Source organism: Sorex araneus, chromosome 10, assembly GCF_027595985.1.
Source record: "Sorex araneus isolate mSorAra2 chromosome 10, mSorAra2.pri, whole genome shotgun sequence".
NCBI lineage: Eukaryota > Metazoa > Chordata > Mammalia > Eulipotyphla > Soricidae > Sorex > Sorex araneus.
The window spans coordinates 27,283,580-27,308,803 of NC_073311.1; the positions used below are offsets into that span (position 1 = coordinate 27,283,580).

General features: G+C 35.0%; 1 protein-coding gene and 1 pseudogene across 1 annotated transcript; one reads left to right on the forward strand and one right to left on the reverse strand.

Moving 5' to 3' along the window:
- Nucleotides 1-3,108: 3,108 nt before the first annotated feature.
- Nucleotides 3,109-23,696, forward strand: ALX1 (ALX homeobox 1). Its single transcript, XM_004602712.2, has 4 exons — nucleotides 3,109-3,424; nucleotides 6,184-6,488; nucleotides 9,247-9,375; nucleotides 23,207-23,696. The coding sequence occupies exons 1-4, from the start codon at nucleotides 3,199-3,201 to the stop codon at nucleotides 23,525-23,527; spliced, it is 981 nt and encodes a 326-aa protein (XP_004602769.1). The 5' UTR covers nucleotides 3,109-3,198; the 3' UTR covers nucleotides 23,528-23,696.
- A 613-nt stretch (nucleotides 23,697-24,309) lies between these two features.
- Nucleotides 24,310-24,418, reverse strand: LOC129399263 (U2 spliceosomal RNA; annotated as a pseudogene).
- Nucleotides 24,419-25,224: the final 806 nt, after the last annotated feature.

Genomic DNA, 25,224 nt, shown 5'->3' on the forward strand with positions numbered 1-25,224 from the left:
GAAGGTGGAGCAAGGGGTATAGGTGATGAGACAAAAATTTTCATTAGAACCCAGTTTAATAAACAACTCTCTTTGGCCAGTCAACTATAAGACTTGTAGATGCTGGTCCCAACGTCCTGACCAACCAGAATTGGAATTGGAGGGGGTTAGGAAAAGGCATATAAAGATATGGAGCAGAAGGAAAGAGCCATGCTTGGTCTGGGTAGAGTAGCTGAAAGAATTTATCAAAGTGCTATGGTCAATTTCGGAGAGGGTTATCCTCAAAGCATCAAGCAGAAAAGCCCAGGTGGATCCTTTGGAAGGTGGGATGGCCTCCAATCTGATTTCCTCTTTCTTGCAACTTCCAGAAATCATTTAATTATTGTTTTAATTAGAATTATTTTAAAACGTCTTATTAATGCTTCAATAGCTAGAGCTCTGTCATTACCATAAACTCCATCTCAACCTCTCAAAATCCATTTAATGCAACTCTTGGCAACCAGAGACCCAGCTTCTTGCCAAAAACTGCAGATTAAGCATTCGTTATGGGAGTTTGCCATTAGCTGTTCCCTCTGTTATGGGCACATGTGGTTACATGTCCCAAAATACAGAGTATTCCGTGTAATATAGATTAGCGTTTTTCAGAAAGTTCTGAGGATGTTCAGTGAGGTTGTGACACCTTTGCACTCATCTCTCCAACCACTACATCATAAGTGGGTTTGAGGTATGGGGTGGAAACCGGTTTAGTAAACAGCTGCCGTCCTTGGCTCTCCCGTCATTTCCTAAGTTGGACCTTTATTGGTGTACAAGTACTCTAGAGCTCACATCATGTGTCTTTCATTTAAAAGACACTGGATGTCTTTTAGTGAATTTGGGGCTCTTAAGACGCATATTTATAAACAAGCTGACAGAGCTCTACGACATAACTAAGTTTATAGCTGGGAGTTGTTTGTATATTTCCTCAAGTCAGCAAGGCGTTGTTCTTGCTGCTGTGAATTTTTGAAAAACCAATTCCAAGACCATGTCTCTCATCCTCCCCAGTGTTGGTGAGAGAAAGTTCATTTGACAGAGTAGCCAAAGATAAGGGACTGGGGTGATGGGAGAGCATCCCCAACCACTAACTGGCCCCAGCCTCCAAAGCCACGCTCCGGGGGGGCCCCGGGAATGCAGTCCCCGAGGGTGTTTCTTTGACCGCGCCCCCTCGAGGGTTAACCATTCCTGGTTGGGGCCGTGGCCTGAGCTCCGAGATAGTAATTTTAGGACGTCTAAAGGAGGGACATCCCAAAAGAGACTCCCAGAACCGGAGTGCTGGTTTAGTGACACGCGGAGCTTAGCGCCTCCTCTCCGGGGTAGCGAGGTCCTAGAGTCACCCTTTGTGCCCTCGGGTTAAGGGCCTGGACCCCTTCTCCGGGCCTCCTCACCGCGCCACGCCGATGTGCGCCCCGCTGCAGATTGGCTGCAGATTGCTCCTGCCAGACTAAGGCCAATTCTGACCTACAAAAAAATCAACGCAGCCGAGTGTACACCCGTGCATCCGCTAAGCCCAAAGGGGTGGAAGAGAGGGAGTTGGGGGCGCTGGACACCCCCGCACTCACCATGCATCAGAGTACTACCCACCCGAGCTTGACAAGGCCTGGTCATCCCGCAGAGTCGGGTGGGGAGGTTGGGGAGGGTCGGGGGAAGTGACTGTCGCGCCCCAGGGCTGCGGCGGCGGGGTTGCACACGCCCGGGCGAGGCACGCAATCCGCACCCTCGAGTCCAAGAAGCCTCCCTGGGGACGAGGCGCATTTCGCAGCCGTTTGTGGGTGCTGCTCTCCCCCATCGGACAGGCCCGTTTGCAAGAACCGCCTTTCCTTGGCCCAGGCGCCTCCGCAGGTCTTTCCCTTAGACGCCGCGGACGTCCGGGCGCTTTAGACAGACAGGCCCCAGGCCTACGCGGGATTCTCAGCCTGCAGCGCTCTCTCGCCCGCATGCAGGCTAGGCCAGCACCCCACCCGCACGCGGGGACTCAGACTCGGGGGGCCCTGGCCGCCAAGGCGGGGACAGCCCTGGTTCCCCGCACACGCTGGGCAAGGACGCCTGGCTCCCGCGATTTGGACAAGGGCACCGGGTGGCATTTGATCGAACTCCCCACCCCGACGGCCTACTGGCGCCTCTTCTTCCTCGTCCGCACTCCCCGTGCCCCCCGCACCTCCTGTAACTCGCTTCCCTCTGATGAGAAGCAGAGCCCGGGGAAGATACGTCTGGGGCTCGGTTATGTGTCCTTGCAGAATCTGAACCGAGTGCTTCAGTCCCCGACCTAGGGGCAGGGTTGGGGAGGCGCCGGGGGCCGGGGATTGATCCTGTGATCAGGATTTTCTATGCCTCTTGCCCGGCTTCTCTTGGCCACCCACTGCCAATGCGTCCAGTAACCGCCAGAATCCAGCAAAAAGGGGTAAAAAAAAAAAAAAAAAAAAAAAAAAGGCCACGGGGTCCCAGGCGCCGCGCTCCCGCGGGGGAGAAACATCAGCGCCCCCTGGACCCCGGCGGTCCCACTTCATAGCTGCCCATGTGCCCCGCTTCGTGGGCTTTGGGATCCCGGAGGAGCTGCGGCAGAAACGATTTACGGAGGGAATGCATGCCCCGAGCCATCCTCCGGCCTTTCAAGTTCTCTGGACGCCTCTAAATCTTTCTGGGAGTGGAGGGGCCGGCGTGGGGGGCGGGGTGGGGGGCCGGGCCGGCGGGCCGCGGGGAGTGCAGGGTTAACGGCGGTGCGATCTCACCGAGCTCTTCGGGAACGCCAAGTCCACTGTGGCGGCGACAGGGTTTCGGGGTGTCGGGGCCTCGTCCCTGCTGGCATTGGTCTGCAACGGAGCTGTCTGTCTAACCTCGGCCCGGACGCGCCCGTCGCCGGGGACGTAGGGGAAGAGAGGGGGTGGGGAGGGGTGGGGGGCGGAGGGGGGCCCCGGGGTGGAGTTAGTCGCCGGGCTGATTTTCATATTCATTAGAACTGGGAGGTTGCCCGAGGAGCCCAGCTGAGTTTCAAGATATAAAAGCGACGCGGGCCGGGGCCGCTCCGTGCAGCCGGGACGGATTAAAGGGCCGCAGCGGGGCCGCTCCCGGCGCCGCAGCGCTCGCGTCCCCCCCTCCCCGGCTCCCGCCCCTCCGAGCCCTCCCCCAGCCTCTCGCCGAGCCCCGGCGCCCCCCGAGCTCCGCCGCCGCCGCCGCGGCTGTAGGATTATGGAGTTTCTGAGCGAGAAGTTTGCCCTCAAGAGCCCGCCGAGCAAAAGCAGCGACTTCTACATGGGCGCGGGAGGCGCGTTGGAGCACGTTATGGAGACGCTGGACAATGAGTCCTTTTACGGCAAGGCGGCGGCGGGCAAATGCGTGCAGGCCTTCGGGCCGCTGCCCCGCGCCGAGCATCACGTGCGCCTGGAGCGGACGTCGCCCTGTCAGGACGGCAGCGGTGAGTCTCGGGGCCCCGCGCGGGCGGGACGTGGGGCGACGGGCCCCGGGGACAGGCGGCCGGACGCCGGCCCGCGACGGCTGCGCTCGACGGGAGCGGAGATTTGGGGGCGGGGGTGGGGGAAGGAGGTGGGAGGAAAGAAGGGGGTGCAAAAAGGAAAGGATCCGACTCCCCGATGCCTCCCACTGATGGGACCGGCTCCCCGCCCCCCCCCCCCCCCAGCCTCTACCCCCAGTTCCCCGCTCTCGGGGACTCGCGCGTCGACGCGAAGGCGACGGAGTGGAGCCGCGCCGCGCGCTCCTCCGGGAGCCCCCGCGCCCGCCGGAGCCTGCAAACTCGGTCCCTCGCGCTTCGGGAGAGTGTCACCGCCGTCACCAAGAACTCTGAAGCGGAACACCTTTCACACTCCTTTAAAAAGATTTTGATTTTTGCCAGAGGTCCGAAACGCAGGGCTGCTAGATTTGCTCCCGAGGGTTTGCGATTTCTGCGCACTTGGATTTGCAGTACGACTTTTTCTTTAGTTCTTCTTCTTCCTTTTCTGTTTCTCTTTTCTTTTCTTTCTTTCTTTTCTTTTTTTTTTTTCTTAACGGGGTTAAGCGCCAGGTCTTTATATAGTTTCTCGGGCGGAGAATCCCAAGTGTAATTACTCATCCCGAATTCTGTCTTGTCAGTCTTTCTGATTCCACGTTAAAAGTCATCCAAGAAGCCTTTTTGGAATGCTCCTGGGTGAAGTCTTCAACTTTGAATGGCTGAGTATCTCAAAGTCAAAATGTTATCAAAACAAACCATCTATCTTTTCTATCTTGTAACCCTATACAAACCTATTTTTTTTTCAGATAGCGACAGCTAAAGCAAGTTTACAATTCCAAGAGGACTTTTCTTATCATTGTATACATTGCACAGTAAAACTGTAAGGAGCGGGTTGCATTAAAATAACAAACGAATTAAGTGTGAAATATTTACAACAAGCCTCCCGCCCCCTATTTTAATAGAGGTTCAAAATCTGGCAAGGCGCTGGCTCATAGAAACTTGTTTCGTAAATACGTTCTATGTAGGGTACTTAACACACCGAACTCATATATTTTATTTGATTCAACGTGGAAAGTTACTTTATCTGTAAGGTCAAACTAGAAATTAAAGCACCAGTAATAGAGAAAATCAGTTAATTTTTCTCCTTTATATAGCCAAAGTGGGTGAAACATTTTTGTATTTACAATTTTGGGGGGTAGAGTAGTAGGGTATTTCTGCCTGTATTATTTCATTTGGTGGTTATTAAGTGCACATAAAAAGTGACCGGGATTTTTTAACATGGACCTGCAGTATTTTGCGTTGACTGCCAGGCAACGCTCAATCATATTTTTAATTGTCGGGAATCCAAAATAAAAAAGATAAACATGATTTCTGATCACTTTATCGGCTTTTAAACAACATGGCACTGTTAGAACGAATTTTAGTAGGAAAACGTTGAGTAAGATGCATGTGGGTAACAGTGCGCGAACTTTAGGAAGTTCCTGTCTTTCTCCTGAGATGCCCTTAGCATCAGAACAATCCCCCACCCCCTTCCTAATTACCGAAGTTCCCGATTTAACTCTACCCCCAGAGACAAAACCTTATTGTTAATCTGGCATGGCTCTTTTTTATGTTTAGGTTTACATCAACTCTTTGGCGTAAAAACTGTTAGACATTTACGGAACTTGTGGGCATTCATAGTCACTCACCCATTTGTATAATGATTAGAGACATTATGAAAATAAATAATGAGAATCATTTAAAAATTCCCAAATGTGTGAGTTCATTGAGAATTGCTCTTTTGTCTGGGTTGACTTTACGTTTTAAGAACAAATGTCTTCCACTTCGCTTTATGTGTCCTTTGCGTGTGTTTTGCCATAGGAATAGTTGTTTTTTTTTTATCATAGTGCATGCATGCAATCAACTCTGGAGGAAATCAGTGACATTAAAACATTCCTAAACAGAATGCCAGATGACATCCTCTACAATCTTTTAATGGCTGTTTTAATTTTTATACTTTACTAGAGTAGATAGAAATGAAGCTTTTTGCTCTAAATCGTATATAATGAGATAAGGACAAATCTGACGTTTCGGAGTAACCCGAGTTTTCAAGGAAAAGGATTATACTTAATTTTTTTATAGGAAGTGTTTCTAAAAACTAATTTGAAAATCACTATTAATTTAATAGATCACTGAAAAATTAAGTGTTGACATGGATATATGATTGAACTATTAGAAGTAATAATACCTTAAATTTGTAGTCGATAGGTTTTTTGTGGAGGAGGAAGTTAACTTTGCATAAGAGTTTGGATTTTGGTTTACAGATATTATTTAAAATTGAAATATATCTCCTGGCCATAAAAGTGTTGATTTCATCTGTTGTGAATGTTATATTTAAGTTTGGTTTATTTTTCAATAATTATGTTCACTTAGTGTTTATTTTAAAATCTAGAGATGTTTTAGCATGACTGCCTTATTTTGATTCTAAATTATGTGTATAAAAATACATTAGCCCCATAACGTAGAGCCGTGAATTTTGGCAAATTATAAGTTTCTCACATATATTTTCAAGGGTTGTATGCATACTCAAAATACATTAATTGTCCATGATGCAATGATGATCAAATTAAGACTACCACAATGGTTCATTAATAGATTGCATTCCTCACACTTTAAATTATTTCAGCCCAATTCCTTTATCAAGATGTTTCACAGTACTGAGAATTGTTGTTTTCCTTCTCTGGATGCAGTGAACTATGGGATCACTAAAGTAGAAGGACAGCCTCTTCACACGGAACTGAACAGAGCTATGGACAACTGCAACAGTCTCCGAATGTCTCCAGTGAAAGGAATGCCAGAGAAGGGAGAACTGGATGAACTTGGGGATAAATGTGACAGCAATGTTTCCAGCAGCAAGAAGCGGAGACACAGAACCACTTTCACCAGCCTGCAGCTGGAGGAGCTGGAGAAGGTCTTTCAGAAAACCCATTACCCAGATGTATATGTCAGAGAACAGCTTGCTCTGAGGACAGAGCTCACTGAGGCCAGGGTCCAGGTAGGAATCCAATGTGTCTGGGTGTATGTGGGAAGAGTCTGGGCAGGGGTAACATTAAAAAATGTTAGAATTGCCACAAAGGAAGAAATTGATTCTTCAGTTAAAGACACAGAACAAATAATTAATAGACACTTCTAGGTCTATAAAACTTCTTTTTACTTGCAAAGGGCTAAACAACTCACAAAACCATAAAAGAACAAGTTATTACAGAGGCATAGCAAATAATTACTTTAAAAGTACAGATTGTCATAATACCTGATTTAAAAAGTGATTTTAAAGGACTAAACAGAATCGTCACTAGCTGTTCTAGTATTCTGTGCATTTTATTGTAAATTTTATTTTTTTATCAGATATTGAGGTTCTTTTTAGATCATATAGTATGAACTGGTAAATTATCTATATAATGACCCAAATATGAATAATTTTACTAATGTTGGATTTATAATAAAATAATGAAACAATGAAATAACCTCAAAAATTTTCATATATCATATATAACATAATCTATTTTTATATGCAATTAAAAATTACACAGCTCTTTTATAATGACCTAATTTTAATAGTTACCAAAAGTACCATTTCATTTTTTTCTAGGTAACATATATGTTTATTGAGAGGCTTTAGGAATCATTATCTTAAAGTAATGTATATGTATGTATATATACTCATTATATAATTATCAATTTGGGTGATTCAGTAAGAACATTTTTATCTTTTGAAAAAGAAAAATTTACTGGATAAAATCATATATTTTATTTTGAATTGATTTGGATATTTAAAAAATACATTTTATGTTTATGCCCAGCTGTCAGTAACTCAGGAGGATAACTTTTTTCTTTGTGTTTTTAGTATTCCAAATAAGAAAATATTGAAATTTGAAAATCTCATGAACTTCTTAAACAGGGACATTAATGAAAAATTTTATTTTCAGTTCAGTGATTGCATTTCTTCTGAAGATTCAGCCACTGTAAGATCCTTACATCATTAAAGACAGCATTTGATAAATAACAAGAAAAATCTGCTGAGTTTTTCTTTGATTTATGAAGGCAAATAGTTACTTTATCTAAGGTGCAGAAAGAAATTGTAGAGAGAGTTGCACCTAAGAAAGAATTTAAGAATTATTAAGTGTTAATGTGAGTCCCACTAATAAATGTTTTTGATTCTGTGTTCATATAGTCAACTGTGTGAACGTAATCTTTGTACAATGCATATTTCCCCCTAATCTTTTATCAGGTGCTAATTAATTTTTGTCTAGGAACATGCACAGAGAAATAAACTGAACCAAATTGACTCAGTTTCTCTTTCCTGTTTCTCACATTAGAGTGGTAATTGGCACACATTTTAAAGAGATTTTAAAGGTCTTTGAAAAACCTAAACAAAACAGTTCCTTGCTGAATTTTCTCAGTATTTTTAATTTGTGCCTGTCTTTGGAGACAAGTAAATCCATCTTTTATTTTTTTGTTGACTTTGCCTTAAGCCTGAACTTAATGGATAATACAGTTATTAGCTGGGTTCTCAGAAGCTGCTGATAAGGTAGCTCTCTTGCTTTGTAATGACTGCACATTCTTCAGAGTGCCATATTAAATTTGCGATAATATATAGTGTTCTTCTCTGTTTCAGTTGCCAAAAGCTCTTCAAAGTGCCATCTTTAATTTGAAATATGTACCTAAATTATTAAACTGAGTTCTAGAATGTTGTCCTAAAGGTGAAGGACAGATAGAAGATGTTAGAATTGAACACGCAGGAAAAAAATCTTTGATTTCCAGCTTGTTGCCTAAATTTGTATTTTGAATATGGTTCTATTAGACTAAAGAGCTTCTCAAAAGTTGTACCTGCAATCTTTACTAAAAACATCTTATAATACATACTGAGTCTAAGTTTCTATATTGCCCCTTAATATGTAAAGATAGGAAGATGAAGATTCTGGCAAGCTGACAAGTGTGAATTATTGAATAATTAATTCTGTGAACAATTATGGTGATTCTGATTCTGCACTAACAGGGTTTCTTGATACTTGGTTGTATATGCTCTATTTTTTTCATATATTATAGTCTGTGTTTTTAATCAGAAAAAAAGTTGTGAAGATTTTGGAATATTTTTTTCGGCACCTTTGTATATTTTAAAACCATATGCTACTTCATTTCATTCTGTTTTTCCTAGTTTCTGTTTCTCAAAGTGTATTTTTAATGTTTTCTGTTTTTAAATAATAGTAATATGTCTACTGCTGTCATATGTCTTTGATGTCATCTTTATGTTAAACATTTTCTAAGGTTTCTGAGTATGGGTACAACTCACAAGAGCCTTCTCTTTGGCATATTTTAAAGATAATTATTTTTGAATGGTCCAGATACTAATGTGGTTATAGATCGACTTAGTTAATGTTATATACATATCCCAAATTGAATTTATGAATGTCTTCCAGACTAGCAGCATTCCTGTGGAAGAGGATTATCTATGATCATTTGAAGATATAAGGACTCTTCAAGATCATATAATCTAATTCTTGCATTTTCCATAAATGAGACAGTACAGAGGCTCAAACATAATCAATACATATGCTCAAAGTATCTTCACTTTGAGCCTAATGGACATACCGCTCTAAGAGTATAACAGAAAATAAAATTTGTATGCCTTTTCTGACATAAAAAATTGCCATATTAGTAGTTTTTTCAATTGACTTTTCTGATTTAGATTTTTGAATATATTTGCATTGTTAGATATTCCTTAGTTAAAAATTTTACTCTTTTGAAAATATTAGGTTTGGTTTCAAAATCGAAGGGCCAAGTGGAGGAAAAGAGAACGTTACGGCCAAATACAACAAGCTAAAAGCCATTTTGCTGCCACCTATGACATATCAGTTTTGCCAAGGACTGACAGCTACCCACAGGTATGGCAAAAAGGTCTATGTAGTAAAAGGATTAGTATGGGCATTGATGTATTTAATATAATGGAATAAAAAATTAATATAATGGAATAAAAACTTTTCTACATTAATTAGAATGATCAGTTTAGTAAAACATTCATTTGTTATGTCTTTCAGAGCCAGTCACCTAAAACTAGTTCAGGTGTTTTTGTCATTAAATGCTGTAACAGTTGAAATAGCATCATTCATAGTATAAATACTTTAATTGCTATACATTTTAATAAGTTAGTCTTACTTCTCTCTTAAAATTAAAAAAGAATAATTACAACATTGCCTGTTACGCTTTTTCTGTGGTTATTTCATGATCCATACCATAATTTACTGTCAAATGAGGCCTATGAAACCTTCAAGCCCATTGAATAATAGGTTTTTCTATATTGTCTTTTCCAGTTTCTCTGGTGTTCCAAGAAGACATTTAGAAATTTATGTCTTAAAACATATGGAATTAGACATAATTTAAAGTAATGATAACCTGTAAAATATTTTTATTTATAGTGGGAACTCTTACTTTAAAAGATATTCAGAAATTATATTCTAATTTTTCTTTCAATTTAGAAATATTTTTCTGTTTGTAATATTTTGTAATGTATATAAATGAAATATTTTTCTTTCTAATTGAGTAGTATTTAATTAATTAAATAATGTTGATAATATAATATTTGATACTTGATAGAATTATTTGTATTATAAAGAGCAAGCGATCTGTATTTCATTCCTTATTGTTTTATGATATATTCTAATATTTCACTTTGGAAACATGTAGGCTAGTGTACTACTGTAATAGTCCAATCACCAAATCATTGTAACTCCAAGCTTAAGAACATTCATTTTCATCAGCTATAAATTCTTAACCTCTATTATTTACTCACTCCTTCAATTTGGTTCTAGGTTTGTATTCTTATACCTCTTTTGATCCTTGAAAATTTATCTAGAGAAAGTAATCACCATTTATTAATATGCTACTGTGTCCTTTAGTACTAATTCATGTGCTAATTTTCTATTGTGTGCTATTATATATATGAGCAAAGCCCTAGAGGTTTTGAAGTTTGAAACTTAGGAAGACTTGGCTCAGGTGAGTTAAGGAATTGGGTGGTGCCTGCCCAATGATTACTCACAGGCAGTGCTTAAGAGGGCTGCTATGTCTAAGCTTTTCCAGTAAAGTTTGCTAGAAAACCTAAGTTAGGAATATCCTTTGAAAGAAATACCTTCACCTTCCATGGGAAAAGTTTGTTTTTCTAAAATTAAAACTAATCTTGAAATAGTTTCTTTCTTTTTCTCCTGCTTAAGGCATCCATCTACTCCAGGACACTTACATTATAGAACGAATGAGGTTTTATTCACCACTATTTTTGAGAGTCCTTGGTTGAGTTCTAAATAAAATGTTATAAAGTAGTTTCCATTCTGTAAACTCCACAAACCAGTTACTGCAATATTTTCCTAGTTACTAACACAGCTATAGCTGTCAATTTACCAGGCACTATTCATAATTGATACTATATGTTAACTTATTTGATCCTCATGATCGTGCTATAAATTATCCCCATTTTTTCATATTTGGAAACTTGAGGCACATAGTGATGAGGCATTTATTCAGTTTCTTAAGTGTCATCACTGCTGAAATGACCAGAGTTAATGTGATGACCCCAATGCAGGGTTTTAAACCTCACAATTGAATTTCTCTATTAACTACCTTTGAATAATTGAATAAATAATTAATGCCAAAGGATCATTCTATTCAGGCTGCATCAGTGTAGTCTGTATTATAGTTCGAAGATAGTATGCTTATATCTATACGTCATGTAATTTTCAACTATTTGACTGATAACTTCAGAAATAATATAGTTACCCTTTTAAATATTTTCATGGGCACTTTATAGAATCTTATTGATACGTTTGTCCCATATCACTTTATCTTGTTTGCATCTTTTTATGTCAGTATTGTGCCTTTCCTTATAATTCTCACTTCTGTTCTCTCTGTTCTCTAATTATCTCTGTTCCTTGTTATAGGTTGCCTTGTCTCACACTCCCTTTTATTTTTAAGTATAATGGGAATCTTTTTGAATAGTGCCTGACACCAGTGAATCACCATATAAAAGTTTAATATAACAATATATTTGGAATGGTCGTCAACCCAGGATTATGTTTGTATTATTTTATTGTAACTCAAAACATTTGACATTGTCAACAGAATGAAATAACCTAAAGTAGCTAAGCAGGGAATAAAATTATTTAGTCAGAAAATAAGATAATTATCTGACAGTTTTCTTTCCACTTCAACAAAGGTTTTATTAAAAATTTTTATTTCAGAAATCCTTGGAATTCTTCAGTAATTCTCCCAGTGGCTTCGAAATAATTTATATATATATGGGGCATATACACCGGTGTACGGTTTAGTATATATACCCACCTTATATGAATATGAGAGCTTAGAGAACTCTTCGAATATGAGAGCTCAGAGATAATAAATTGAAGTTACCTGACAGTCCAGTTTTCTAAATAACAGTAAAAATTAGAAGTCAAATATTTTTCTATATTGATTGATCATTTAATGTTTGTAAAAAAAAATCTAAAATTGTCCTCCACACCTCATTGCAGGTATTAAGGAAGGTTGGGGCAACATTCTATTTTAACTTGTAGTGGACATTTTTTTGTTTGCTAAAAAAAATATCAACATTATGTTTCAGAGACTTCAACCTAAAGGAAATTTTTTTTATTTATCATGTGGATTCAAAAATAGAAATTTATTATGAGAGATATGGGGACTGAAATAGAATCCAACAACTCATTGAAATTTGTTACTGCTACTAATTACTGAAAAAATTATTAATTACAATAAAAGTTGGAAACTAGAAAATGTTGGAGCCAAGACAAAAATAAAGAATTAGCAATTTGGCAGAAAAGCAAAAGCATACACAGAAATACATGAAAAACAGATGGTTTAGAAAATTATCTCAAGCCGACTTGGTGTACTTAATAACCATACCTAGTATAAAGGTATATATCTAGCTTATCACTCTGTCTCTGTATCTGTGGAACACATAATGTTTATTTATATCAGTAATTAACAGCTTCCAAAATGCTAATATTTTTGTTTCCACTGGTTTTCATTATACTATTCTAACAGTATTTATGGTAACAGTCTTAACAGTTAAAATAATAACTACCAGTTGAAGGCTTATTTTAAGCCAGGCTTCATTTTTATGGCTAAATTTAAGCCTGTATTTCTGAGGTCAGGAGTCCAGAGACGTTTAGCAACATATTCTCCTTAATTCATAGCTGAGCAACTAACTTTTTAAATTTTGACACAAATGCATTGAATAACTTTGGAAACAAAAATGGTTCAAGTTTTAAAATCATGAAATAAGGTTATGAAGAATTTTAAAATACTATATTGTTTTAGACTGTTAAGATAATTCTTTTTCTTAATTTTCCTTATATTGGATAGCACACAAAAAGGAGAGAAGGGTGATATTAGAGGTGATATTCTCGAAAGCATTATATTTTGATGTACTAAAATAGTGCCATTAACTAAACCTTTGTATTGTCTCATAATATCAGTTCTCATATGGCAATACTATGATTTAACTAAATTACAGTATTGTTCTCCATGATATGACATCTAAAAACAGTTTCATTCTGGTTCTGAATCTGTTCCCCTTCCCCTTCCTATCACCTAAAGTTTTTTTCCTCCACATAACCTCTTCTTAATTCTCCTAAATCAGCACATCTTTTTCTGACTAACATTCAGTGGGTTGTATAGAATGTGTCTGCTACCCCATTTACTATGTAATGTATTTTGAAAGATGATTCGTCTTTGTATCATAACATTAAGAAAGTTGTATGTAGTGATTCACTTAAATATTTAGTAGCATATTATAAATTAGGAGCTAAATAATTTTCAGTAAAATGACTTGTTTCTGAATCTTTGCCGCTAAACAGCTCTGCAGTCTTAACAATTAACTTCTTTGAATCTTGATTTCCTCTTCTTCTAAACAGTATAGACTAGAAAGACTTCGCTGACCCCTTTATCTTTTATCCTTCTAATGTTATCTACATTTTACCCAACAATATATGATAGCTAATGTTTTAAGCATAGGAATAAAATGAGTAATCCAGACAAAATATTCTGCTTTATGGACAGATTACAGACTGGATTATATTTGTATGAAATTCTGTAAGTACTTCATGAAAACTCTAACCAGCAAAGCAAGATATAAACAATGTTTTGCTTGAGTTTAAAAAGTGGTTTGTCTATGGGCATTAAATTCTAACTTATATATATATTATCAAAATGAAAATATATTTAAAACAATTTTGCTAAATACTTTCTGTGAGATATAAACATTTTCTGGAAGATTATATTCCTAGGACAAAGCTTTATCTCATTTAGGAATGCAAATTTTAGTACCTTCGGTTCAGATTACAGATGTATTAAGTTTCATTTATTATATTAACTGGGTAATCTCTTTACTACTTGATGTTCAAATGTTTTATTCTTAAAATAATATATTGCTAATTCTAGTTGGTATGAGGTGATAAATAATGATTATTATTCTTATTATAATGCACTGCATAATTTCTATTTTTGAGAGGATTTAATTGACTTCCAAATAGTTACTGGAAATAAATCCTAGGATACAGGGTGAGCGGGTTATTAATATATTAACAATGGGATTTCAAGGCCAGACAGTCCTGGGATCAAATCTTGGCTCTGTTACTAAATTAATTTTAGATATTTCAAATAAATTAACCTCTATGATGTATTTCTCCCCACTTGAAAAATGGGGATGGGGATGAAAGTTCACATTTTGTTAAGGAATACATAGACTAGTTTATGCAAGGAAATTGCCTTGCACATCAGTGCTTAATGAATAGTAACTTTCTATACCTTGAGTCATTGTTCATTGGGTTCTGATTTGTAAATTTGATTTGTAAATTCAAATTTACAAAATAGCTAGCTAAGTGGTTTGAATGTTCTTTTTGGTTGTTGTATGTAAGCAAATCTGTAATCTGTGAGTATTTCTATTTAAAGACATAGGGAAAGGTAACACTAACTATAAGTTTCCTTAAATTAGGACAATAAAATATGCTGACATTAGGAAAATTTGAGTATAGTCTCAATCTGATAGAATTATTTACTCATGAAATTTTCACCAACACTTCAATGAAGAGTTGAAGTTTCATTCACACTAAATTTTTCAATGAGTGTCAGAGAGATAGTACAGTATGTAAGACATTTCCTTGCATGCATGCTGCCGACCTGGGTTTAATCCTGGGCGTTATATAGACCCACCCACCCCCACCAGATGTGATCCCTGAGTTCAAAGCCAGGAGTACACCTGGGTGTCATCCAACAAAAAGAACATTAAGAAAAAAAATTCATCGAGGTTTCACTTTTTGTATAACAAGTATTGTAACTAATTCTATTTAACAAATGCATAAGAAATGCACATTTTTTATTTTCTAATTGATGACTTTATAAATATATGCCACTTGGAGTTTGAACTTAAGCTTTAAAAATCATTTATAGCCATTGGGTAATTTAAAGCACCCATTAAAACTATCTATAACATTTCTTGCTTACATTACAATTTCACAATTTTAAATAAAAATTTTAAACTTCTGTATATAGAGATTGTGAACATACTGTTCCTCCTACTTTCATCCATCATCAGTTCCTACAATTCTTAAAATTTACCTTTACTCAGCTAAATAAATATGGAACTCATCTCCATGGACCATTGTGGTTTCGCAATTTAAAGGCATCTGGAACAGTTTTTACCTCTAGAGAAAATATTACATTTTTATTACGCTATTTCTACTTTTTTAAATATTTGAAGCAAATGAATAATATGAAGTCTTTTAAAAAAGTTAAAAATAATATTGTAATGATTGATGCATTTTGTAATGAAACCTTTCACCTCTGTGGAACAACCAGATGAGCTAGTCATATAGTGTTACAGTGAAATTCCTCAGAATGAATAGAAGGGCACAACTATCAGCATCATTAGTCCATGTCTTAAACATATTGTATAATTCCTCACTGTACAAATAGTTAAAATCATAGAATATATGATCATCTGTATTACTCAAATAGCTTATTTTTTCAATGGATAACATTGCTGATTGAATTAAACATTAGAATATATAGGTATGTTTTATTTAAATATAAAATATTTTATGTTATATTTACAAAAAAGTTATATGTAGCATGAAGCATATTTTGTTGACTCTTTGTGTAGTTCAAAGTAAGTTACAGGAAGCATGAAGTATATTTTGTCAGTACCAATTAGGTGAAAAGGTGGTTATAGTAAATAATTTTTAAACTAATGATTCAAAACCCATGCAAAAATCCAAGAATACTGTATATTTTAAGAGGAAGGAAAAATCAATAGCTTGAATAGGTTAACAAAATAAATTGTGAGGAAAATATAAACATAAGCTTTTAAAGAGTGTGAATGTTAGCTTATACATATAAAAACCACCTTACAGGAGAATAAAGAAGAAACAGAAGGGAAATAAAAGCATCAGAGCCTGAGAAGTGTATGAGAACAGACCGGTGGGTTAAGACCTATAATTCACACTATTATTGTGAGTTTGAACGATATGCTGCCCTATATAATTTTATATTTGCAATTTCCATTAATTCTATGTTTATATGATTTTAATCTGTTATTCTAAATCATAGTTTTTAATAGAAAAATTTATCAACTCACAGTTGATTAACTACAAAATAAAACTCTAACTCTATATGTACATAATGCAAATAAAAGATTAATATAATTTACAGATTTACTAAGATATTAAAAAATAGATTTAAATTTTATATATGGCACTAACTCAAGACCTAAAAAAATCTTAGGTCTAAAATTAAAGGTATTTTGTGCTATTTACAGTATTTGCATATTTGATCTATATCAATTACTTACTAGCAGTGAAAACTTTATATTTTAATATTTGCTTTTTGATTTGAAAAATTTTAATAAGTTAATCATGTCATTAAACATAAGAAATCATTGATGACCCAACAATAACTATAAAATATGTGAATAATACTATAGCTAATTTTATGTAATAAAATGGATTATATTACCAAAGTCATTGTAAAATACTCTACGTAGTAGTTATTGTTTCTATAATAAAATAAGTCTATGCTCTATCTCATTTCCCCCTTAAATCAGTTTGTTTGAAACTTTACTTTCTAAGGTATACATGATGAGACTTTTTGATAAATTTTTTAAACTATCATGCTTCCCATAAATTTAAGAATGCATCCAAAATTAAGGGGAATAGAAATTCATTAATGTGTCTTATGTATTTAAAGGGACACATTCCAATATTTTTGAATAACATAAAGTTTCATTAGATTTATATAATTATTAAACATATAGTCTTTCTGTCAGTGGTTTTAACATTTTTAATATATAATAAGATAAATACATATTAAGTTTACTAGAAAGCAATTTTCCTCTCAGACTATTGATATTATTTGACTGTTTTGTGACAGATTGTTTTAGTGGAAAAAGATACTTTATCTTGTTCAAAATCTGTACATACATTTCTAAGTTATAACTTTATTTAAAGCTCAAAGTAAGAATCAGTATTTAGTACGTGACCCTTTACTGCTAGATTTCTTATCACTTCAGCTTAATATATGTTAAGAAAATACCCTTTTAGAGTTTTTGGGATGTAAACGGGCTGTTAAAAATTTTAGGGTTTTATTTTTGGTAAATACTATACTTAATAAATAGTCATGATGAAAATTTTCTCATATTGATAGTACCTTCACATGCCCAGATTAATCTTTGTTTATAATTAATTCAAGTTGTAATTATTTTCCAGGTGAATAAAGACAGACTGTGCTGGTCTGGTGTAAAATTCATTATTTATGAAACCATTTTTTCTTTCTCCGTGCATATTGATACAGTACTAGAAAAGTTAAATGGGATCCTAAATTTAGTATATAGCTAAATATCTATGCATTGTTAATTATTTAATTTACATGATTTTGTCATCCTAGATTTTTATGGAAGGGAATGCTGATAAGAATGTTGCAGTCTCTTAAAAAAATGAACTTTTGTATAAACTAGCTGCATGCTTTGAAGAGCATTATTTAACAAATTGGTAAATTATATAATGATAATATGGTCTACCTATAAAGTAAGTATGTAGTAATATAGACTGTGCAATCGATGTAAAACAGTTCTCAAAAAGGCAAACACTAAATCACCTTTTTCGTCTTTTACAACAAAGAAGCTGTTGTTATACTTCCATCACAAATAACTCTTTGTGAATCCCCGATCTATTTTTAAAAGCAATGTGTAAGTGCCACAGAAAAGTGTTTGTCCCACATGTGATGAGAGGGTAGTATGAATGAAGCATGATTTGAACATGTGAGGTGTAGGTGTCCATATATAGATGCTTCTGGCAAGTAGAAGTGTCGATGTAGAAAAGATGAGGAGTGTTGACTAAACTTTAGAAAATATATTTATTTTATTGACTTTAGACATGTTTTAAAAATTAGGGAACAAGTGATATTCATATTTTTATATTTCTCAAAATTTCTATTAAGTTCAAATTAAACTCCAGAGACTAAATTCTCTAATATTAGTTTATATTAGAATGGTTTGTAGCCATCACAGTACTTTATAGAAAAGACTAACAAACTCATTTTTCCTTTATTTGCCATAATCAGAGAATATGTTAGAAGCTTTGTAATGTTTATCACGTTAAAATTTTCTCTGTTGTATTGGTTACAAAAATGGATATATGTTAAGTATCTAGCCTGACCGTGAATTATGTTTATTATGTTTGTGATCATATTGCTTCATGATAGACATATCATATCCACAGTGAAGAACTCCACAAGCATTTGCATACACATAAGAATTCCTTGTGTATGTCTAAATATATTTCATATATATGTTCTTTTTATATTATTTTTAAATTCCTTATAAGAAAACTGTTAAACAAATTTATTTTAATTTTGAAAAAAATTGACAAAGAAACAACTTTGCTCCAAAATTCCAAAGTCATGGAATAATTAAGTGTTACGTTTTTATTTGATTAGAAAAACATTAAGAGACAAATGTTCAAAGTGGAGTGTAGTTAAGGCAGTTCAACTTCCATTCATGCTAATGGGAGGCAGTTGGCTATGTTCCCTGGTCAATGCTTTGAACATATCCCTAGAACTTAAAAAAAAAAGCTGCAAAGCACACTAAAATGTGGAATGTTTTAGGTTCTCTACTCCTTTAAAAGGCAAAAGAAAAATTATAGAAAGGCAGTTAGTCTTTATATTTTTTCAGCAGCATACATGAAAGAAGGCTGTGAGCATTATTGAATAATGTTTGTTTCTGGCAATAAAACCCCTGAATATTGTGTAGTTAGAGGCCTACAGCTTCCCCTCAACCTCAAAATATGTGGTGCTGAACATTGCCATTTTAGGTGTCTATGAGGTACTTCAAAATAAAAAGGCTTTAGTTTAGAAAATAATTCATTCTTTTATTTAAAAAGTTAACAGCAAATGTACTGATTTTATGAGTGGTAAAAAGTTTATATTGTTCTTGATATATATGTATGTATACACACATATACATATGTATTTGTGCACATGTATGGAAAATTGTATACAAGTTCTATTTACATATATATAAGATTGTAAATGTAAATAGACTTCACACACCATATCCATAGTGTGATATGGATTCCAGAAAATAGTGAAATTATTAACACATAATAGAATTGGTAAAGAGATGGAATTGGCTGAACCCACCTTTACAATTGATGTATATAACACACGATTGATAACTATTTTTGATCCGATATTTAAAATTTATTTGCAAAAGTCATGAACTAGAACAATGATGATATATATCTGCTATGATTTCCCTATATCATTCAGTAGCACACACAATATGATATATTCTAGCCAATGTTATGATATGATAGTGGTGAAGCGTGTTGACAACTTCAGTGCATCCATAGGAAAGTGACTAGAATTATGCACTCTAAGAACCTTGTTTTATGAAGAAACTTAAGAAAACAAGACTTGTTATACTATCTTCCTGGTGATAGCTAGCTAAAGATTTTTATGTGTGAGAAGGGAACTTATTTTGTATCACTTAAAGGAAAGGAGTAGAAGTGATATGTGAAGTTAAGTTTATTTTTTACAAAAGTTCTCCAAAAACGGATTGAAGATTTTTTTAAATAGACTTCTTATCTTAGGAAATAAGCATAATTGAAAACATATAAAGAGTTTGGTCTTTGGGAAGAAGATAAAACTCCATAATATTCCCTGAAATTCAGTGATATTCAGAATTGTATGTTTGTATTATTATCATGCAACTACACATTACCTGAGACATATCCCATGCTCAGTGAATCAGAATCTCCAAAATAATGTGTGTTAATATGAGTTTAAAGAAAACAAAACTTCCCAGATACAAACATAGTCATTAAGGTGTAGGTACGCAAATTTTATGATTTCCAGTAAGATTTTACAGCACTTTAATTCCATAACTCTAATCTTGATTAAAATATTTATATATTTCAATATTTATAAATGTCCATAAATTTGATATTATTCCATCTATAAGATGAAACAGTCAAAATTTCATATTCTTATAGAATTTTGAATTTAAGAACATTACATTAAATGTTTATATCTTATATGGTGTTAGTCTGAGAATGAGGAAACAGTTATGAACAATCATTGAAAACTTTGCTTTCAGAGTAAAGCCTATGAAATCTTATGATGTTAGGATTGTGAATAAACAAGTCTGTAATTTCAACTCATAAGACCAGTTATGTCATTGCAGTGTTTTACATTTCCTGGGGTTAGAGTTGATCACTATTGTAGTTATGTAATCTTGGGTGAGTTTCTTAAGATCTCAGTTCTATAGTTTTGCCTTTCGAAAAGCATTTGCCTTTAGGGTGCATTGAAATGATTAGAAGTCTTCATGATGTTTTTTAATGTACTGTCTGACACACTAGTTAATTACTGCTAGCTGTCATGAGTATGATTTTGATTGTCATCATCATATGTTTAAAAGTCTAGAGGAAATGCTTCAGAGGAAGGCAGACTTCACTCGGAATATATGCTTTTTATGTTTCTGTTTCTGTTTGTTTTGTTTTATTGTTGGTGTGTTGGGGACACACCTGGTTACGCTCAGAGGCTACTTCAGGCTCTAGTAGAATCCTGGTGGAATCGAACCCTAGATGGGTGCTAGGGTCTTGGGCTTGATCTCATGTGGGGTGCCATGGATCAAACCCTAGTCTGCCACTTTCAAGGCAGGCGCTCTATTCAATAAACTATCTCTCTGTCCCCCACTCTGTTTAACTTTTAATTTTGAAACCAACTAGAGTCTCAAATGAAGACATGCCAGAAATTTTAAATTGATATACAAGGTGAGATGGAGAAGAGAGAGATTTTGGAAAAGACGTTTTAGCAAAAATCTTACTACTACATAGGGATATTGATATAATCTTAACTGCAGCAAAAGTAAATTTTACAGTAACTTACTTTACCAATGAATTTTTTAAATTCGCTTATTCTATTATTTATAAGCAGGAGCTTCACATTTGTCATAGCAACTGGAAATTTTCTTTAAAATTTGTAGGTATATTAGTGTTACATTTTTAAGGAGAAAATGTATTATTAATTTATGTTCGTAAATTATATCTTTGATACCCTTCCTTATTTCCAATTTTTAACTAATTTCTATGTATATCTATATGTATTTTAAATATTAAGTAGATGGCAAAAATTCTAGTAACTGTGTACCTGAGAAATTGTTAATGAACATAAAATCTATATTATCTTCCACTATCACTATTTGCCTTTTATTATCTTTTTTCATAAGTATGCAAGTTTAATTTAATTTCTTAAAAGCTCTTTTGTTATCATATTACTGGCAGTAATGGTTAGAACAATATAGACTGGTAGGGAATATCCAGAGTATTTCTCCCAGAGTACTCCTCCCAAAGTATGTTTGAAGAACTTGTTAAAGCAATAACATCAGCCCCTGCTGTTTTTGATGTATGTACATAACTCAGCAATCACTGACATCAATCATATGTTTTTGCTAAAGTGGGATACTTAGAGTAGAATGAGCCAAGTCTAAAATTATATAGCTCATAAAAATTTAAGATGAATAAAACATGCAAATTATATGTACATATCTTTAGATATATACCACAATGAACGTAACTTATAAATTCTTAAATAAAATGTTATTTAAAAAACCTGAAGTGAGCATGATGCCAATCACTAAAGCTCCACCCTCGCTATTAAATCAGTTTTTCTTTGTTTTGAAGCAGATTTGAAGTCCTTTCATGAGACAATAATATCTGTGATTAAGCAATCTAGAAATTTTTTAGCTTGTTTTCTGTTACTCATTGAAAGTTGTAGAAAGTGTGGTTTAAGTTTGGTTACTACAGCATCATGCTCTTATATGCAGTGTACTGGGCTCTTTATGAAATAAATATAAAGGGCCGAGGATATGACTCAAAAGAATGGAGCATATGCCTGGTTTATGTGTGTTCTGGATTCATTCCCCAGCATTATATGCCCTCACCCCCTCACTGCATGATGTGGCCCCTATAAAAAAATGCAAAGAAAATAATACAGTATTTGTGTATGTATTCAACACGGATAAGACAGAATAAAAACATATATTACCATCCTCTAGTTCAATCTATTGTGATAATGCTGTAGAAAGTCAAGCGATTTTTTAATTATATATTGATAGACTGTTTCATGCGATACCATGCAACATTTTCTTCTTCCCAAATTCTACTGTGGGTGATGATCTTCTCATTAATGCATATGATAGTTTATTTTTAAAATTTAAATAAATACTTTACAATTCCTCCCATTAAAAATTAATATATAAGTTATAGTTAGTGTTTATTTATATGCTAGTAGTGTTCTATGTTTCTTATACTAGTAACTTTAGAGATATTTATTGGTAATATTGCATTTGATTATTTGTTGGAGTGATTTAACAATGGACATATAAATTTCTTGAACATAAAATAACAGCTTTTACTCATATCAGATATTATGCAGTACTTTATGATTTTTTTTCTAAATGACTATGTTTTTGAATTATGAATTTGTTTCATATGCCACAGATCTTTTGCAGCCCCTCTATATGACACAAAAACCACATGGTAAATTTATAAAACATATATTTTTATGTACATATAGCTTTATATTCAAAATTGCAAAAATAAAAAGCCATAGTCAGTTATTTCCCAAACTGAATTTTTTATCATAAAAAAAATTTTTTGGTGGGGGAGGGGGTAAAAAATAACTATAGAACAAACAATCCACTGTCTGCAATGGTTTCCAATAAAAACTGCCACACCAAAAAGTCCAACTATAGAACTAAGAAGTGCAACTGTGTCATTTTATTTAGAAAGATGAAAACTATATTTATACTTAAAACCATATTTTAAACTGCTTTCTAAGCACATGAATTGGTCATGAATCATGACTAAGTCTTCCAGATTTCATTTTCTAAATTATGACTATAAAAAGAATACTCAAGAGATTGGTATGTTTTATGTGGTCAAGTATGTGGGTTTTGGTGATCTATTACAGTATAACAAATTGGAAGAATCATTCAAATAATTTTTCAGTAATTGCTTTAAATACACAAAATATCGTTACAGACCACCCAATAGGAGCAAACAGTAAACACTCAACAAAATTTAGTAAATGCAGTTTAGCAAATGTAAGTGAACACAAGTGAGAATGTCTAAATGTAATATTTGTTTTTATGTATTCCAGATTCAGAACAATTTGTGGGCAGGAAATGCAAGCGGCGGTTCTGTGGTTACTTCATGCATGTTACCACGTGACAGTTCCTCCTGTATGACACCTTACTCTCACTCGCCTCGGACAGATTCCAGTTACACAGGGTTTTCAAACCACCAGAACCAGTTCAGCCACGTGCCCCTCAACAATTTTTTCACTGACTCTCTTCTTACTGGGGCTACCAATGGACATGCATTTGAAACAAAGCCAGAGTTTGAAAGGAGGTCTTCCAGTATTGCAGTTCTTCGAATGAAAGCCAAGGAGCACACTGCCAATATTTCATGGGCCATGTAACATACAGTACTCTTTTATTTTTCTTTTAATGTCAAAGTAAAACATTCTTATTTCTCATATTTAAAGGATACCACAATAAGCTGCTGTGTGTGGAATTGCTAAAGGTCAAGATATACGGCGAGACCAGCTTAAATGAATAGTTGTTATTATTTAACATTAAAATCTAAGAATGAACCTCTGAAAAGATTCAATAGGTTTACCATGCTCCAATCTTTACAAACTTTGTTTTAGTAGTAAGATTTTTTCCCCTATTGTACGAGTCGATGAAATATGATCATGCAACCTTTAAGAGAATAAATGTATTAAACAAATTCCGCAGTTATAGATTGATTTATGTTAGTTCTTTATAACAAGAAATCTCTTGTACAATAATACCTGATAAAGGATAAAATGCACTGGAGGAAATGTTGATATACCAAAGCTGTCAGATAAATATTGAAACGGTGTTTTTTGGGGGAGTAAACTGCATTTCTCCCTTTCTACCTAGAAGACATGATAGCTTTAATCCCTCTTGATAAGAAATTATCTTCAGTCCTCAAAGATTTATTTATTTTTTTCTACCTCTACTTGTTTTAATGAATTTCTACTCTGGAAGAAAAAAAATAGCTGTTAAAATGACCAGTATTTGCTTGAAATACTTGGACATAGTTGCCTGAAACCATGTGGCTAGACGTGGTAACTGAAATATACTGGGGTGATTTAAAATTTAGTTCCTAGAAGTTTTATAAATTCCATCTTTCCCATGAAAAAGACAGCATGAAGTCACTGACTTTATCACACACAATATTTATCTCACACAATGAAAAAATACATGTATAAAACTTGATGTCGCTTTTAAACTGACAAAAACAAATACTACATTTGATCTTAGCGAAGAGGCAGAGACATGATTTAACTGAAATTTTATATATTAAAACCTTAACAAAAATATCTAATTAAACAGTTTCTGTTAACATTTCAATTAACAGCAAATCTGAATTTTTGTTTTAAGCTATGTGCATTAGTAAATGCATGTGTAGATTTGGTTTTGACATACAAGCATTTTGCATTTTTTTCCTTTTTGCTACTGTGGTTTTGTGTAGGGAATAAAAATGTCAGATGGCTCTCTAAAATTTCTGATGGAAAAGAAGAGAAGAAAAATACATTGCATCTGGAAAATTGCTAACTCCTTTGATTTACTTCTCCTCCCTTTCCCCTGTCACATTCCAAGCTTTTTCAGATGAGTGAAATGTCAACCTCCTTGAAAGATTCTTAAGTTCATAAAGGCAAAGTAAATTAATTGAAATGAAGATGACTTCCATGGCTTGGATCAGAGCAAGATCTGTTCTTTGTACTTTGTTAGAATCTTCCTGTGATTCCCACAGGCTTTAGTGATTTGTTTGGAGGGCTCTGAATAAGAATATGTGAATTTTAAAGGTTAAGTTTTAGGAAAAAGTTACTTAAATTCAACAGTGTCTCTAGTAGGGAAAATATTTACAGTATTATATATTTTATATCATAAAATTTAAAACAAGCAGATGATGGAAATGAGTGATGTCCTAAATAAACATTCCCTGACCATATATTAACCCTGATTTTTATTACATTTGTATTCACTCCTTTTTAGCTTTGCTCCCAAGATAAAGTTATTTGACTTTGACAATTATACTTACATGCAGGAACTTTGTTAAAGGCTTATTTAAGTAGTAGTTAAATAG